Source organism: Podarcis cretensis (assembly GCF_951804945.1).
Source record: "Podarcis cretensis genome assembly, chromosome: 12".
NCBI classification, from domain to species: Eukaryota; Metazoa; Chordata; class Lepidosauria; order Squamata; family Lacertidae; genus Podarcis; species Podarcis cretensis.
Window position 1 is genome coordinate 29099450 of NC_137181.1, and position 19324 is coordinate 29118773.

Below are 19324 nucleotides of genomic sequence, written 5' to 3' on the forward strand. Positions count from 1 at the left end.
GAAGTCTCTATTTCATCTGAGAAATGTTGAGGTATATGAAAGTGATGTCTCGTAAACATAGGGCAACTTAGGAGAAATGTCGTCTTCTGGGTCAGGGTGGAATATTTTGTTTGTATGATGATTGTAATATGTTGAAAATTAAAGAGAAAATGAGGACGAGGAAGAAAGCATTTTTCATAGTTACATAGGGCATATCGGATTTCCTGTCAATGTAGCCTTGTCACCCTTTTAAAATCCCTTTTTGCACCCATTACAGAAAGGGCCCTTAGCAACATGGATGTGCCATTAGCATTGATTGAGTCAGAGCTCTGCTAGTGTAATTGAGCAGTGAGGCATAATGCAAAACCAAAAAGAGAGTATAATTGGTTGTAGCCCTGAGTTTCTTCAATGCTTCTGAGGGCAATCTTCGCTCAGCAGTGCTTTTGTACCCATAATGATGCCATTACCTGACCCTCTGTAACAGTTCTCACATTGATTTTACTGTTCCCTCTCTTCAACCTTCCGTACCCTGAATCCAATTTCCCTTCTTCCCTTTTAACCAATAAAGTAGTTAATCATCTGTGTGATGTTAATGGTGATTTAGGCTAACCACGGTATACCCCAAACCACAGATTGGGGTGGGTTTCAGATCTTAGGCTGAGGAGGGGAAAGGCTAGTTATTCAGAACCAAAAGTTTTGCTTAAATTAATGCTGATGAGGATTTGACCACAATTAAGGTGCAGGAGTTGCTCCCAGGAGAGAAGGCCCTTTGATGTAAGGAGCCATGTATGCCCCCAAACTGGCTTCTATTAGTTAACAATGGTTAATAGGAATCAGAATTCAGTGGTTTGTTTTTTTGGTTCTGGGTGAGAGAACCTTGTTGGGCTGTGGAAAGAGAATTTAAAGAGCATATTCACAATAGTGGCTTGAAACATTTGCACGGAGTTGTTCACATCAGAGAGGGGCAGGAATCACCACCCAACACCCACAGTCCTTTTGGTTTTTCTGCCCCATAACCCTGGCTCCCAGAACTCCCAGAACTCATCAAACTGTCGTCTGCCCTTGTGTGCTCATCTGGGCCTGAGTGATGGCTGTTAGGGAGTGTTCACATTACCACTCACTCTACATCCGGTTTTCTAATTGGAGTGAAGCCGGTTTGAGAAAAATGCATCGAACAGCAGAATTTGCCAAGAAACTTCGGGATTGATATGGATTGCGGCTGACATCATGTGAGTGCAGCTTCAAGAAGTAGCAGGGCAAGTGCTCTGGATGCTGAGTAAGCAGTTATTTGAACATACCCTTAGCTTTTCATGGCCTTAATCAGGGCAAAACAAGCAGCTCAGAAGGTGGTCTGGTGAAAAATCATTCAGTTGATCTTTCAAATTTCAGGTGTTGCTGCTGTTATTCATTAACCTATCAATTACCTTCTATATGCAACTCAATGTGATTCACAATTATACCATGATAGTAGTTTAAAAACTGTGCAAAAGCAACAAAAGATAGGTCCAAAAACAAAACAAAATGAGGCAGGGACCTTTTCATGTTGTCTACCTTAACGTACTTACCATTTTGTTCATTCTTTTACTGATCTCCAGCCGTCACTAGGGAATTACCAAGTTATGCTTACAGTTGCATCAGAACTCCCCCCCCCCCCAGATGCCAGTCAAAGACAGAAAAGAGACCTCAATCCACCTCATTGCCAAAATCTAAATTTGCTACTTTTGTTTTGTAACAGGGAATCACCATGTCTGACAAGAGCGATTTAAAAGCGGAGCTTGAACGCAAAAAGCAGCGTTTGGCTCAGATAAGAGAGGAGAAAAAACGGAAGGAAGAAGAAAGGAAGAAAAAAGAGGTGAGGCTCCCTTCCCATTTTTGTTTGTTTATTTATTTGGATGTATGTTCTCTACTGTCCTCTGGACATAAGTCACTGCTTTTTTTCCTGGGGGTACCCAAGAGTACGCAGTACTGGCACTTTTTTCCCTAGAAGAAAAGCACTGACATAAGTATATATATAAGTTATGCTGCTTATGGTGTTCCCAAATTAGCTATTGACTTATTATTATTATTTAAAGAATCCTGTCCTTTCCGCTCACTTTGTGTAGGAAGACATCTCTATTAGCTTTTATATCACAGCTTGGATCCAGTTACTGCAGGTGTAAACAGGCTGATCCAGTCAGGTGGGGAGAAAAGTTTTGGACTGAATCCGGAACACCCAGCTTCAAGTCTTGACTCAGCGTGGATTCACTGTGGTTTAAGTGAACTTCTACCCAGAGTAGCTAATCCACAGCTCAAAGGTTGCATAGGGTCCTACAGAAGGGTTTAAGTGCCCCCCACAAATTAGAAACGTTTTTGTTTAACTGATCCTGTGGATCCCAGGCAGTGATGTCATGATGCCAAAAGCTTATTTCTGTCCCACCTCAATTCTATTTTAATTTTTAAAAATGTAAATACTGTATACATTTAATTCTTTCTAACTGACTGATGTTGTAATTCCCAAAGGTTCCATGTGTCTATTTTTAAATATATTTATTGTTCCTTTACAACCTGTCTCTTAGCCCCCCCCCCCACTTACGTTTGTGACTGGCTAGCCTGGTTGCTACGGTAGCAGATTTGCACTTATTGTTTTTCAACAAAGTAAACGATAATTGCTGCTGCATTTTAGCCTCCTGGCTTGGTAACATCTTTTAGTTCTATTAAGGTTTGACTGACATATTAGTTTATTTGTCCTTGACGCTATGCGGGAGGTTTTTTTTCATTAAGGGGATTTGCACTTCTTTTTTTATTCAGTCACTTAGCGAAATAGAGATGAGAATTGACAGGGAACGGATACTCATTTCCATGCAAAGTCAAGGAAGCATTAAGTGATTATGTTTCTTTTCTTTCAGATGTCAACATTTGCTGCAGTTTAAAGCACCTGTTATCCCTTTTCTAATAACTGGTTTGCTTTAAACTGACACTTTAATATCGTACGTGCATTTCATACCATTATTGGGCTTTGCTATGAGAAATTGACGTTGCAAATTTTGTTTTTTTGCTGTCTTCCCTCCGTTTTGCACTTTTGATAGTTCCCTAGAAGCAACTGAGACACACATACACAATTGCTGAATGAATCCCACCTTTGCTAAGAGTGCTGAAAGTTGTTGGGAGACCCTAGTTCCCCTCACAGAACTACAATTCTCAGAAGAGGGCTTGATGGTTAAAACACTCTGAGAATTGTAACTCGGGGGGGGGGATAGGGGTCTCTAAACAAGCCTCTGCACCCTTAACAAACTGCAACTCCCAGAATTCTTTGGGGGAAGCCGTGACTGTTTAAAGTGGTATCATAGTGCTTTAAATGTATGGTGTGAAACAGCACCAGGAAGGGGGGGGGTAACCATTTCCTATTCCACCAAGGGGAAAGCTCTGACTAGTTTCAGGAAACACTCTCCTTTAATTTCCATTTTCTTTCACTTTGGCTAATTGTCCGATACTGTTATTTCAGTCAGATTTTCAGCAGAAGAAAGAACCAACGCAAGAAGATTCTGATCTGGACAGGAAGAGAAGGGAGACAGAAGCGTTACTGCAGAGCATTGGTATTTCTCCAGAACCACCTCTAGGTATTCAGAGAGAGACCTGTTCAAAACATTTTAGCCACCGTTTAAGATCCACACATTCTTTTGACTGTACACTAGCATGCTTTACTTTTCTTGGTTTTTGGCTGTTGTTCATAACGTTATGTGTTCTGCTTAAACACCGTTTCGTATTTCCCCAATAACCAATTCAGAGCATTTCTGCTTCTTAGCTGTGCTGAATCTCAGTGTGTCTATTATGTATCATTCTCATCCAGACATTTCAAAATTGTTTCTCTGTGGGCCACACCACTCACACCATCTTGGGCTGTCGCTGTTCCATTCTTCTGAAAATTGGCTTGGCTCCCCTTCATTCCTCTGATTTTTTCTTACATATAATAGTTGCCCCTTTGAAAATAGAGTCCTTTATTGACCTTTAAAACAAGTATCATTAAAAAAGAAAAACTTAGAAAAGAAACATAAATTTATACATAGACACTATACATTTAAAACACATTCCAAGCACATTTTCTCCCTCAGAGAATTCTGGGCACTGTGGTATACCCCTCACAGCGTTACAGTTTGCAGCAACCCTTAACAAACTACAGTGCCCAGAATCCTTTGAGGTGGAAAATGTGCTTGGAATGTGCTTGTTTGATATACATGTCCCTTGCTCCCACCCCTTTTTTTGCTGTTTTGTTTCATTCCATCCTAATCGTAGACCTATTTAGGCATTCATAAGTGATTTACATGAACACATGACAGAGGTAGAGCAGGTATGCTGGGCCCCATTCACTCTGCCCCACCTCGGTTCCCATTGCCCTCTGCGAGTTGGAAGGCGACTTTTATTTGCAGCGGGAAAGTCTCCTGCACTCACGGAACCCCCCTAAGCATTTTAGGAAGAGGCATTGTCACAGGTCAAGGGTATTCCAACCTGGCAAAGAAGGTGAGGAGCAGATCTCATGAGGGATGTGGTTTGCAAAGATGACCTGCTAGGGGGCGTGACCAAAGAAGTGTTCTATGGGCTGGATAGAGGTCAGAAGGTCCACCTTTGTCTCCTGGACCTGATGTTTGCCACCCAGGCCTAAGCCGTGTAGGGCAGGCATCCCCAAACTTGACCCTCCAGATGTTTTGGGACTACAACTCCCATCATCCCTAGCTAACAGGACCAGTTGTCAGGGATGATGTGAATTGTAGTTCCAAAACATCTGGAGGGCCTAGTTTGGGGGTGCCTGATGTAGGGCTTTTAGGAATATGAAATACAATCTGAGGTCTCCAACATGAGCCAGCGTGATGTAGCAGTTAGAGTGCTGGACATGGGAGACCAGGGTTGAAATTCCCGCTCAGCCATGAAGCTCACCCAGTGACCATGGGTCAGTCACTGTCTCTTCGCCTAACCTACCCCATAGTGTTGCTGCGAGGATAAAATGGTGAAGAAGAGATCTATGGACTCCACCGTGAGCTTCATAGGGGAAAGGTGACATATAAATGTAGAAATAAATAAATAAAATAAGCATATTGCCTAGTCTGGATCATGGCTTCAGTTCTGCAAGCCAGCAAGAAAACCCAGAGCCGGCACTGATGGCCATATTAAAATACGGCATGATGCATCTCTTGGCTCTAAAGCCATAATTCTCTTTGTAGGCTATTCATGCAAATTAAAAATCAGCTCCTCCCAATCCAGATAAAGCCCAAGAAGCAGAATGGATGCATAATAAGCACGTCACCTACCACTTCACACCTGTACCTGCCAAAGGGCTGTCATGAAAAATGAATGCCTTTTGCACTCGCGATTCATTTTAGTGACAGTTCCTAGTGAGAATATGTGTAAGGTGTTGGACCTCGTGCCATGGCCAATCCATTTGATTGACACTTCTGCCAAGAGATGTGAAGGATTTAGCTAGGAAAAGAAAAAAGGAAAATGCAGTTAGGAAATTATTTTTGATTTAACAAAGTAAAACAGTGGATTTTTAAATGCCCAAGTTGAAACAGGCGATGTCGCATTATAAGATTTACATTTTCCTCCGTGTGGCTGCCATGAAGATTAGTCAAAGTAGAATTGTTTCTGCGTTGCCTGCCTCCTTGCCAATCTAGATGCAAAAACAACAACAGCATTTCCACTTTAAAAGTGTGAAGGATCTATCTTTGCTTTCAGTGCTTGAAATGGAAAGGTTCCACACCTTGTCTTTTTTTTTTTTGTGCAGGTGGGGGGACTTATTAAACTAAATCATCATGCAGTCTTAATTTGGCTCTTGGGCCTAGGCTGAGCACTGTGTGAGCAAGCTAGCTGACTTCGGTTTTGCCTTAACTTCGCTTGGCAGGGTCCCAACCAATTGCCCTCCTACTACTGGATTAGTTTTGAAGTTCCCAAGTTTTAAACAAGCTGGGTTCTGTGACCCTGCAGTCATTCTGCATAAATGCCTATCTAGCCACCTCCTGCAGAAAATGGGAAAGAATGAAAACCAAAGCCTTCCAGTGAAATCATTGGAGGTATAACATGTTCACGGTTCTGGCAGAAAAATGCCCAAGCTGTTTGGATCAGGCTAAAAGCCTAGCAGTGTAGATTTGCGTCGGGTGCCATTAGTCTGCACAGGCAGGTAGCGGTGGAGCGTGCCTTCCCAGCACCTGGGGGGGGGGGTGAGGCACGGAGGATGACTTGAGGAGGACGCAGCAGGGCAGGCATGTGCCCTTCCAATCAATCCGACCGGTCTGATTGGAAGAGTGCATGCCTGTTGCCTCCTCCTGACGCCCTGCCAGTCCCACACTGCTTTGCGAGGCTGGGATGTGGGATCCGACTCACAAAGTAGCACGGGGCTGGTGTGAGGAGCAAAATGCACCCCAGGAAAAACTGTGCCTGGGGCAACAGTCCCCCCCCCATCTCGCTATGCCTCTGCAAGGCAGCCAATTAGAGCAGCAGGCTATGCAGCAACGTACTAACACAATGTATGTTAGCAGCCCCAAATGCCCAATAAACTGTTCTATCTTGAGACTTTAAACAACTGCAGAATGCCTTTTCCATCCCATGTAATGACTTAGCTCCAACTAAGTTCTACTCAGAGTAGACCCTTTCAAATTAATGGACCAAAGTTAGTCATGTCTGTTAATTTTAGTGGGTCTAGTCTAAGCATGACCAGCATTGGCTATAAACCAATGTTTTCCCAGGCAACGGCAGCTCTCATAAAGAAAATCTTTTTAACACTATGCAGAAACAGTATTTTCAATTTTTCATTTCCCTTAATTTTTTTTAAAAGATATCCAAGGCCTTTATTACCTCTTTGAATATGTTTCCATGTCTAAAAAAATATTTTAAATAGAGTACTGATACTATCATAACTCGCTTTCAGGCCAATCTAAAATTCATTTCAACTTTTAATTTGCCAAAATATTTAGAATTCACTTGACTTTCTTCCTTTTCCTTTCCTTCCTTTTCCTTCTTTTGGTTTCACCATTTCAAACTCTTCCACTCATCCAACCGTTCTATCATTTTGGATCCTCGCTTATGATTTGTCTTACACTGCTCTTCATCAGTGCAGTCGCTGCATGTTTTAACATGGGATACCTGTTATTTTCATTATTTAGTCCCAACCCCTATGTCTCCCTCTCCGAAATCAGTGAGCACTCCCAGCGAAGCCGGAAGCCAAGATTCAGGAGACTTGGGGCCCGTAGGAAGGTAAGACGAAATTCTCTGTCAGTGTATGCTGTTTGCTTTCATTGTGGATTCCTTTTATGTGAATGCCTTTCCTACCATACCATGCCACCCAGTTGTAAATATTGAGTAGACTCAGGGCTGGCTCTACTACTGACCAGAGTGGGGCAGCCACCTCAGGTGATATATGTTGCCAAGTTGTAAGTGTTGAACTTCTTCATCAACACAGAGTGTGTGCAGCGAATGGAGCGTAGAAATAAAAAGCTGTCCTCAATATCTTTTCTTAGTTTTATTTTCGAAAACATTAACAGCCAAACGCTGCAAGCCATCACCAGCAGCTTACAAGACATTTGATCAAAATAAATACAGTTTCAATTAACCAATTATCCTATCACATCCCTTCCTGCACCCGGTGCAGAAAGTAACTCCCCTTTTAATTAGGCAAAAAGTCGAGAGACCACAGGTGTGCAGCTAAGTAGGTCAAACTGCAAATATACACCTCTGAAGCCAACCTGGTTCCTGAGTAGCATTACTGACCACTTTAAGATAAAGAAAAAAACAACAGTCAAATGACAGATCTGTGTGTGCCACACAGCTTGCCTTTCTAGCCCATAGCCTTAAGGTTTAGTGGGTGTTGTCTCATCACCAGCGTGTTGTCCTCCATGCGTTGTTGAGCATCAACTCCAATCAGCCTGTGCCTTTCTTGAATTAGTGGGAAAGACTATGGGGTCTGGAAATACACCTGTTCTATTGGAGTACAATAAAAGGAGCCTATAGGTTGGGGGTTGGGAACCTTTTTCAGCCTGAAGACTGCACTCCCTTTTCAGCAACCTGCCATGGGCCAGTGGTGGGGGAGGCAAGATGCAAAACGGGAAAAACAACAAATGTAAATGTTACCTTTTCAGACTAGACTTGTTTCCAGGGCTAGACCAAGACATTTTAGCACCTGAGGCAAATCACAAAAATGACATCCCCCTCCCTGTCAGGGAAAAAGGGGTGAGTGAAGATCTACATCAGGAACATGGGGGAAATAAAGATGCACATTGGGATCTGCTGCCTCTGTGGATTGTGCCACCTGAGGCAGTCACCTCAGCTTGCCTCATGGGTGGACCGGCCCTGCTACTTTCTATACACACACCCGCCCATATTACATGTATTATCAGATTTCAAGGACACATCCAGCCAACCCAAAACACTCAAGGAAGGTGTGAAGCAGGACTGGAGAGAATCCCAAACAAACAAAAAACATGAGAGAAAATGTAGCTTTAAATGAGTTTTTTTTAAGGGATGTAGAGATGAATTGCTGTGGGTATCAGGAATATACAGTATTGTTTTAAAGCAGGTAGAATGGAAGTTTGTTATTTACTATGAAGTTTTATTGGATCAGAAAGTGAAGTCTTGTAATGTAAAGCAGGGAATATTTATATCTCAGTTGCCACAAGCATTGCCCTTATGAATTATACGAGAAACAGATTTATAATTAAAGGGATGGCTAGAGTGGGGCAGATCACCACCATTTGAATTTGTCTTTCATCTTGGCCTACTTGGCTGAAGTATTAGAGGTGATTGACTAACTTAGGGCTGTGTCACTCAACTCAGTCACTCTTTTCACCTCAACCTGCAACCCTGTAGTCACTATCTTCCTCTCAGTAGTCAAGGTGAAAAAGGAGACTCCTGCCCAATACCCTCAATTGCCCTCTCACCAGTTTCCTGGCAGAAAGAGGTGAGCCTCTTGTTCTTGCTCCACCTCAAAACAACCTCCACCAAAATGCCAACATTCCCAGATGTTCCCATCCTCACAGGTCAGGACTTGATGTTCCCAAGCCTGCTGATGGTTCTTGACAGCTTTTGCTGTTCTCCATCTGTTCTGACCACACTGAGCCTACGAGTGCTAGATGGAAAATGCCACCCTCCGTCACATAGCCTGTGTCTTAAGATAGAGATTCTTTGATCCTTGGCTTTGCTGGCTGTTACATCTCTGTGCTAGATGCATCTTCTAATTTATTCAGCCTCAAGCACTCTCCAAACTTGTCCTTCAGTACCTCAGGTTTCAAGGACAACCCTTTCAGGTCTTCCCATGAGCTCTAAGTATGCCAATTCATATTGTGCAGTATTATTGTCAAGAAGAAAACAATAAAACATTTCCAGTGTAGTTGCTTCCTGGCAGCATCACACGGCTTACTAGCCATGTGGTATCTTCTTGGGCATTAGCTTAGGTCATTTCATTTATAAAATGCTTCTCATGGAGCATTCCAAAGCAATGAACAATAAATAAGTCAACAATAAAAACAATTTCCAAATCTAGTACAGATACAGGCTGGGATAAGAATCTAGACTTAGTCTACAATAGAAGACAGTAGAAAAGCCAGCTCTGTGATATATATTGAGAGAGTTGCAATGGGTAGATACTGGCACACTAAAGGTCCAATTCTTACATTATATGGAGAGGACCTTCTGATGAGATGGTATCTGCAGGAGGCCCTCTCCCGTGGAGTGCAGTGATCGATTGGGTACACTGCTGCCAGCATCTTGACCTTTGCCCGTTAGCTAATAATTGACAACTTTAAGCAGTATGGCTGCTGTATTAATACGTCCAAATAAGAATATTTCTTTCTTTTTTTTTAAATACATTTTTATTAAAGTTTTGCATAAACAGATATACATCAAAAGGAAAAATACACAAAAGGTCATAACTGTTATGACCAAATAAGAATATTTCTATCAAATCATGGTGCCCATGAAAGGCACTGAAGTAAATAGACCGGCAACTTTTACTGCATTCCCATTGTTGATGGCAGCTGTCTTGTGGCTTTGTGTGATTTCTTAGGTTGTCATGTGGTTTCAATCGGTATAAGTGAATTAGTGCTTGATTTATATGGACCCAGGTTTTCCTACTGTTCTTCATGGCAATATTTGGTATGTACTCTAGACCAGCTTTTCTCAGTCTTGGGTCTCCAGATATTATGGATCATCAACAACAATTACTTATCATTTATTTATATGCCGCCTATCTGACAGGGTTGCCTCAGCCATTCGGGATGGCTTCCAACACAAGAATAGTAAAAACGCAATAAAACGTCAAACACTAAAAACTTCCCTGAACAGGGCTGCCTTCAGATGTCTTTTAAAAACCATGTAGCTGTTTATATGTTTGACATCTGATGGGAGGGCATTCCACAGGGCAGTTTCGACTACCGAAAAGGCCCTCTGCCTGGTTCCCTGTAACTTCATCTCTTGCAATGAGAGAACCACAAGAAGGCCCTCAGAGCTGGATCTCAGTGTCCATGCTGAACAATGGGGGTGGAGATGCTCCTTCAGGTATACAGCTCCCGCCATTCCTGACTACTGGTCCTGCTAGCTAGGGATGATGGGAGTTGTAGTCCAACAACACCTGGGGACCCAAGGTTGAGAAAGGGTGATCCAATATATGTTTACTTGTATGTCTCACTCAGTGCAGGGTTTAGTTTACTTACTCCCAAGTTAGAGTGAGTGTGTGGGATTGCTGGTCACAACCTCAATCCTGTGGGCATCTGGTGGAAAGCAAGCCCTATTGGACACATGAGCTTACATGAATAGTAAATTTCTGTTTGTATGGCCATCACAAAAGCATGGATTGGTTCTGGGTGCCTGCCAGATACAGAGTCGGGAACCTCTGGTTAATTAGTCTTTTTGCATGTGAGCCAGTGGCATCATTAAAAACAATCACACTCTCATTCCTCAAGGAAATGTAGAGTTTGGTTGTCTAGATTATAGTTCTCATTAGTAAGTTTCTCATGGTATGGTTTTGAGGGGAGGGGGCGCTCTTGTTCCCTAAGGGGGCTTCCTAGTGTGACTTAGCAACCTGAGTCTCTGCTCAATCCTGTATTAATATGTAATGTGCTGTCACTGAACTAGGGTGGATAATGGCCCTGTCGTACTCATTAATCTACTCATGAAAGCTTTAATTAGTCTGCTTTTCTTTTAGAGGTGGCAACATCTATTGGCCCCAAGGAAATCAAAGGTGTCACTTACCATTGGATACCCATGGAAAATGTTACAAGGAACAACTAAAGCCATGTGCATTTTGCAGGAGAAGACACGGGGAGCCAGAAACTCAAAAAGGGGGTGGGAATCCAGTAAGCAGTTGAGAAACAGTTCTTACAAAATTCACTTTTGTGTGTTTAGACTTATAGCAAACCTGCCCCTAATGTATGCAGGGAGTTGTGGTTGTTTTTAAAATCTTAATAAGGGGGAGCATTGGAAAATATGATCGCGGAGCGCTGTCAAGCGGAAAGGCGTGTGCAGAGCAGATCCTGAACCAGCTGTTAATGGTGGTCTTTGAATAAGAGGGTCAGTGCTAGCTAGCCTGAAATGGGGAGCCGGCAAAGGCGGACCTGACATTTGAACCTGTGCAAAGCCTATACAAGGCAACATTGTCCTCTGGTAACCTCAATTGCCTTTGTCTGCTGAGGATTCTGTTCCCCAGCTCTTCCTTTAATCACACAGTAATGGAATTCTCCCTAACGGAATATTGTTTGTCACTTGGGAAACTTGACAGGTTTTGAAAGAGGATGGAGCAAAGGGGTAATGACTGCCTTGAGCAAGCTGCATGTCCCCCCCCCCCCCAAGTATCCTGTGTGTGCAGGTATAAGTGGTCCCCCGATACTCATGACATTAGAAGCTGGCGCATATTCGGCAAATCACACTTTCTTCGCTAATGACCTTGGCAGTGTTACAGAGATCATTTTCACTTTGTTTCAGTTTCATCTCGGCAACTTCTCTAACACATTAGGCACAGAAAGTGCTTGGCATCTTCCGCCCCCTCCTCTTTCATCATTCAGATTAGGTAGAAGTATTGGGAGGAAGAGATTCTGCCTCTGCTCATGAAAAGCCACCTGAGCAAAATCTTATTGGCTGTCTGTGTCATTTGTATTTTTATTTTGAAGGAATCGCTTTCAAAAATGCCTTTCCAATGACACACAAAATCCTGGGCACGTTTTCAGCCAAGTCACCAGGAGGATTCTCTTACTACAGCTCAAATCCTTTTGAACATGCCCTGCTGCAAGGTCCCTTTTATTTATTTATTTATTCTTTTAATGGACTTAATATTGATTGTTTCATCTCAATGTGACAGCGTGTGGCCAGTGCCCTTGCTCTTGCCCTCCAAAGTGCAACTAACAGGAACTGAGCTCATCTAGTGTGATTGTCCCATCTGCAGTCCAATCAATCCATAGTACTTTTGTGCAGGAAGTCAGTCCCTCTGTTTAGCTAGGAAGCACGTATAGGGGCTCCTCCAGGCAACCTGTTTGTTGAGTGTCCTTTCTGGTTAGCTCACACAAAACTTATGCTGGTGTTAGACTGTGTCCGGTTTTCATCGAGCATTTGGAATTGATAGTGGGGAAGTTAGATGACACTGAGCATTCATCCTGATTTGTTTGTGCTGCGTTCCCTTTAATAAGTCATTCATCCCGCTTATTAAAAAAATATAAGAAACAGATTAGTGTGCTGTTTTCCAGGATGGGACCATGGGCAACTGTCCCTAAATCCAGTGCTGGAATGAGCTTTCAACCAATTTTCTTTGCCATAGTTGTGTGGGCAGAGTCAACCCTTAGGTGCACATTGAATCAACTGACTCAGTCCAAGATGCAAGAGATATTTTTTTTTTACATTTTTAAAATTTATTGTTAAATTTATATTCCACCTCTTATATCCTCCAAGGAGTTGAAGGTGGCATACGTGGGTCTCTTCCTCCCCATCTTGTCCTAACAAAAACCATGTGAGGTAAGTTAGGGTGTGAGGCAGTGGCTGGTGTGACGCCACCCAGTGAACTTCACAGCTGAGTGGGGATTTGAAACCAGGTCTCCCACCTTCTAACCCACCTCTCTAACCACTACACTACACAGGCTCTTCAAATCAACCTGGAAGTGCTGTGTTGGTGGTGGCTGATGGGAGTGGTAGCCCAAAACATCTGGAGTGCATCAGGTTGCTGGTGAACCTCTGGCTCGAGGGCAGGGGAATGTGGCCCTCTAAGCCTCTCTGTCTGGCCCTTGGGAGTCTTTCTGTGCCATAGCCATGTCCTTCAGTAGCCCTGCTTCACACTTTCCTTAAATGTCTTTGCTTGGCTGAAATGTGTCCTCTGATAATTCCTTTCGCTTGCCGGAATGGAGGAAAGAGAGGGGTGCAAGCTAGCTTACTGTACAAAAGTGGTGTGGGCACAGTGGTGGTGCCAGCCCATGCCAAGCTCTCCATTGCCTTGCCCCTGCCCCTCTCCCTGCACTGCCTCACCAGCTGCTACTAGTTTTAGGATCACTTCACTATGTTCCCAGCTTGTATCCTTGAACACCTTAAAAAATTGCAATGTGGCAAGTTGTGGTCTCTCCCAGGTTGGAACCGCCACAAGACTACTTCACTCTGTCATTTTTTAAAATGAAGATCAGCTCCTGGAAAAATCAATTTATAAAATAATGTTGTATATTCATGTGTCCTTAGATGTAGCCTGTTAGTCAACCAGTTACTAACTGCCTTTGAACTAAGTAGGTAGTGAGGACAATTATTTATAACCTACTATTTTAATAATTCCATTTATGTACCATTGTATTAGATAAGTATGTATAGAATTATGATGTTTTTAATGCACTTTTTGTTTCTTCATTCATTTGTTTCTCAAATCCATCTGTTAGTTGAAATGAGAATGCAGAGATCACTTGGTCCTAATGCTGGGAATCCAGATCCCAGCTGGAGGAAGCACTCTCATTGCTGTGCCTCTGGATTTCCTCTCCTACCCGCCTAAAATGTGCTCAGTCCTCTTAACCCATAGCTGGCAATGCTGATCATCTGTTAGTCGGTGTGCACGCCACGTGCCATGCAGACACCCCGAGTGTTGCATGCAGAGATTTCCTGCCCTCCCAGTTGTAGCCTTTTGTGCCTCTGGTGCAACAAACCTGCATGCAGCGACCTGCTTGCAGAACGCTCTTTCCAGGGCACGTAAGCACATGGGTGCTCCAGTGTACTCATGGAGCTCCAGCAAGCGCAAGGGCTTCACCATTGACCTTGATGTTGAGCTACGAATTGGATGCAGCTTCTTCACTGTGGGTGGGAGGGGGGAAGTTCACATTTAACATCATTTAACAACATATGATAATCATCTGGATTACCATATTTTTCCATCTAAAAGACACCCCCATGTGTAAGACACCCCCTATTTTTGGGGACTCCGATTTAAGAAAATGGGGGAAGATCTATCCATGTATAAAACACCCCCAAATTTTGGACATTATTTTTTAGGAAAAAACCCTAGTCTTATACACGGAAAAATACGGTATATTCATCAGTTAAGCAGCTGGTCTTTCAGGGTGGTTGTTTTTGAAGTGAAGCAGAGCTGAGCAAAAGTCGGAAGCCTCTTGTCCTTGCTAGCGTAACATTCTCCAGTTTTGACAGAGATAGAGAGTTTGATGGAATTACCTGCTCTTGTCTGACGGTAGAGATTCTGTGATATTGCCTGTGTTTCTCTGTTGTACTTTCGGAGCTCTGTTCTGTGCTTTTACAGCATATGGCAAACGACGAAGTGATTTGTTCCTCTCCCTGCAGCCTGTCATTGCAGTTAATTCTGTGTGTTCTTCTTCCTCCCCTTGTGCTGTGCTGCTGATAACCTCGCTAGGACCCTGCAGTGGGACACAGACCCTTCAGTGCTGCAGCTTCAGTCTGACTCTGAACTTGGGTATATGTCCACTCTCGTTCTTTATTTTCCCTCTTGTTATACTATGACTTTGTTTGCACCGGTTATGTTGAAGTTGCTTCCTCAGTCAGCTTTCTCCTTGCTGGTATGTGTGTGCCGAATCCTCAGCGTCATACAGTACTCTTATTTTTGTTTTGTTTTTTAAATTTTTTGGGGAAGGACCATCTTCTGAGAAAAACAGAAGCGAAGCTTTCTGAAAACGGTCACTACTTCTGGCTTGTGAAAACATCCAGGGTCCAGTGCACTTTTGATGTTTTCAAAAGAAACATTTTCATTTCGCTGGAGATGAAATGTTAGAAAAGCATGTTTGTGGAAACAGTAACATGCATGTTATAGGTGTGTACTATCAACATGTATGTTTTTAACATCACCGGCAGGCCACAGATTTTCCCTACTTGTTCATTGTTCAAAGTATTTTATTAATATCACATCAGTCGTATTTCTATTTCTTTTTAGCCCATCAACCCTTTGAAAGTTGCAGTCAATAAATTAGCTAATACAATTTACATAACGTTGGCTTCTTCAGTACCATGATATAATACACTGATGTAATATTTTTGCACTGAACTTCCTCCAGAGGGCTCAGCTCTGTGAGGTTGATTCTGTTGAGCAGAGGTGACTATCCCAAATTCACCCAGTCTGCTTTATAGCTGAGCTATTTGAACCAGGGCTTCCCCTCTCTGAGATTATGTTTGGGTAGTGTTACAAATAACCTTAAAACTGTCTTTGGATAGGTACTGGTTATATACATAAAATATTTTTTTATTGGATTAGAGGTGGGCGAGGAGCAGAATATGACTGCAGCCCAGTGCACACCTACTTTGGGAACAAGCCCCATTTTATACAGGGATATTTGCTTCCACACAATAATGTATAGGCTCACAATATGAGAAGTAGTGCAAGAAATATCCTGTCCATCTTGAGGACAGGGACTGCAGTACCATTACCAGTGTTATCCTAAGAATGTCAAGCAACTTCTGTTTTTATCTTTTGATTATTAAGGACAAACCAAGCATAATGCTGTTCACACAATTAGCATTTTTTTTTGGGGGGGGGAGGAAGTAAGGGGAAGGCATGGGGGCCCTGACACAGATCAGGAAACCGTGGGGGGGGGGGTTCCTGCACTGTGATTTTTTTTTTAGAAGTAATTTGCACAGGAAGCTGCCTTGTACTGAGTCAGAACACTGGTCTATCTAGCTCACTATTGCCTACACTAACTGGCAGCCCCTCTCTAGGGTTTCAGGCATGAGGCAATCTCAGCCATAACTGGAGATGCTGGGGTTTCAAACTGGGGCTTACGCATGCAGATCATGTGCTCCACCACCAAGTTGTAGCCCTTCCCCTGAATGCCCGGTAGCATGAATGGTGTCTTGTCTGGTTCAGCTCTTAGAATCCAGCAGTAAAAGATTCTGGCAAGGTTGGATGATGCCCTTCGCGCATCCTGCGGTTGATCCTTTGGAGTGTGCATTGTGTTAATGCACAGTGGCAAATTCAGAGCTGTGAAAGAGAGTCATTTGGGGCGTTCATGAAATCCTTTCTCAAAAACAGACTAGTTGCAGCATTAGCAATGGTGACTGCTATACTGCCGGGTCATTTTTATTTTTTGCTGAAAGCTCAATTTAAAGCAAAATGGAGTAGAAACCGCACTTTTCTAGCTTGCAGCATCAGTGTCAACCCCCCGAGAGAAAGCAAAGTTAAGTTGCTAATGGAAAAAACCCCCACATCCTGCGGGAACTGGGGAAGGGACTTAACTGGGTGGTGGAGCAAAGGCCTGGCATGCAAAAGCTTCTGGGTTTGGTCCTCAGCATCTCCAGGTAGGGCTGGAAACAGTGGCGGACCTTGGGGTCTCACATTTCACAGCGCCCTGTGCAACGCCAAAATCCACCCCCTCTCCACTTCTCATCCTCCATTCTAAATAATAGTTGTGACATCCTCTGCAGTGCTTCCGATGCTCGGCACCCAGTGCTGCTGAACTGGCTCTGCTGGGAAGTACAGTGCCTGAAACACTGGAGAGCTACTTCCTGTCAGCGTCGACCATGCTGAGCTAGAAGGACTAATGGTCTGACCCCACTATAAGGCTGCTGCTTGTGTTCATGAATGAGCGCCATAGCGCTTTTGACAGCACACTCCAGTACCTAACCCAGCCTTTTGGTTTGCTTGTTCTAGCCGCCGCCTACACAAACTGGGCGTGTCAAAGATCACCCAGGTGGATTTCTTGCCTCGGGAAGTGGTGTCCTATTCCAAGGAGACGCAGACGCCTTTGTCTACTCATCGATCTGAAGGTAAAGCAGTTACCATTTCTTCCGTGGAATTTGAGATGTTTGGAGTGAAGAAACAAAGCTCACTTTGATCAGTGATCACTTTAATGTCGCACCCCATAAAGGTATTAGAAAGTGAAAGACATAGCAAGCTTTCTGTTACAAAGAAGTAATTGGTATGTGATTTGGAGGGTGGTCTCTTTTGCAAAAAAAGCTTCCAGCCTCAGGACAAGTTACTTGGAAGCCCTTTCAGTCAGCTGTGGTGGAGTTCCTGCGCTGGGAGACTATCAATTCTTTCTGACATGTATCTCCTGCATTTTTACTATTTAGTTTTGTTTTATCTCATGTATGCTCCTGTGTGGAGTTTTTAAAGCATTTTATTCATTGTTTTCTTTGGATGTAGCCTATGGACTAGCCCAGTAAATGTGATTATTTTATGTTGTTTTACGCTATGTTACATTTAACCTCTCTGGAAAGGGAGAGTGGAAGGTTTATTAGTGGCAGACCTGGTAACATCATTGTCGTCCTACTGATTGTGCTTCAGATGGAGTTAATTCACTTTGACAACAATAATATATAACTGTATTATTCATAAAATAATTGTAGCAGCAACCCATATGACTTAGGAATTGCATCTGGCTGTAGTCTTGGTTTTGTCTTCAAGGAAATAATTTTTTTCATTCCAGTAGCAACACGTGTTTGTACATTACACTGGATTTGTTGAGATTTTAGCGGTAGCCGGTCCGCATGATCAGTTGAGTTAGGTCAGTGTGCATGGGATTGCAACTTAAAGCTCCAGGTTAACTCAGCACTCTAATGCTGTTCAGATGTTCAAAAGCACATGGAGATAATTGTGTGAGAGTGTGAGCATACTCTGGCCTATCCCCACACTCTGCGCCCTTCCCGATCCTGTCAGTGGTTGGAAGGTGGATCTTCAGCGGGGCAGCCTTCCACATGCACACACTCTGAGCATGAAGAAGCATTGAGTGCCCAGGATTTCATCCTACTTATGCCCTTTTGGTAGCCTCAACCTATACACAGCACTGAAGAGTGGATCACATAGGCTGCATCAGTGGCGGTGTGGGAGTAAGGGTCAAGTGACCTTGGCCTCGTTCTCCTCCCTCGCGTCACCCCTCCAAATACTGCTTGCTTCTGAAGACGTGAATAGGGTTTTATGAAAAGATCCAAAGTCTTTTAATTAGATGGAGAGAAGACTGCAACTGCTTTTGGATATTTTAATTTTATTTGTTTTTAAGAGTGTCTTGACCATTTTAGAAAGCTTTTGCTTTGTTTCTCTTTTGAAATGCTGTGTGTTTGCTGCCCTGGGCTCGAGGGAAGGCAGGATAAACGTTCAATTAATATTAATAAAATCAAAAACAGATCTGCAGTGCAAGTAAGCTCTTTATTTTCAGCAGTTTCCTGGTGGCTTCCAAACTAAAAGGGAGATATGGCATGGAAAATCTGTCTTGTTTCATTATTCTGTATACGCTGGAGGTGTGGAGGCTGGCTGGCAGCTTCTAAACAAGTAGTTGAATCATCAAGAAGACATATCATTTTCCTCCACTTTCTTTTTTTGGTCTATTCAGCATCCTACTTCCTTCCACAGAATAATGTATTTTTTTGTTGGAAAACCTGCAACTTCCTTTATTTGAGGGGAAGAAATGACAAGTCATTTTTGGCTCGGTGTACAATTTGAGATGCTGTAGATATGCCTCTTGACCACACTGTTCATTCAAAATGCCTGAGACACAGAGGTCACATTGAGATTATAACAAGGATACTTCTGAAAAGGCTCCTCTCACACCTATAAATCATCATCCACACACCATAACACATAGGAACACTTGTCCTTGTGGAACATGGCATCCTGTTGCAAGTCTCCAAGGCATTCCCAGTACTGTATGAGATGGACCAATGACCTGACTCAGCAAGGCATCTTTCTGTGTTCTCTGACCATTGGCCCTGCTGGCTGGGAGAGTTAAAGTCCCACAACATCTGGAGGGCAATACTTCAGGGAAGGCTGAGCAAATCATTTAGAGCACTCATATAATTACTGAATTGATGTGCCTTCTGAAGTAGCCTTTATTTTATCTGCTGTTCAAGGTAATTACCATAATAGGTTAACAAAGCAAAAGTAAATATTTGGAACAGGAATGGGGCATCTGGGCCCCCCCCCCCC

General features: G+C 43.1%; 1 protein-coding gene across 9 annotated transcripts in view; it reads left to right on the forward strand.

Annotated features, from left to right (window-relative positions):
* DYNC1I1 (dynein cytoplasmic 1 intermediate chain 1) overlaps positions 1 to 19324 on the forward strand; it is a 240409-nt gene that overhangs the window by 55458 nt on the left and 165627 nt on the right. For 4 of the 9 annotated variants that reach the window (XM_079948171.1, XM_079948163.1, XM_079948164.1 and 1 more), the window contains exons 2-6: positions 1715 to 1831; positions 3461 to 3575; positions 7056 to 7197; positions 14810 to 14869; positions 17054 to 17169. In XM_079948171.1, coding sequence (XP_079804297.1) covers positions 1724 to 1831; positions 3461 to 3575; positions 7056 to 7197; positions 14810 to 14869; positions 17054 to 17169 — 541 coding nt within the window. In that variant the 5' untranslated portion in view covers positions 1715 to 1723. The remainder of the gene's footprint in view (positions 1 to 1714; positions 1832 to 3460; positions 3576 to 7055; positions 7198 to 14809; positions 14870 to 17053; positions 17170 to 19324) is intronic. The other 5 variants (XM_079948168.1, XM_079948166.1, XM_079948167.1 and 2 more) reach the window with 5 other exon arrangements.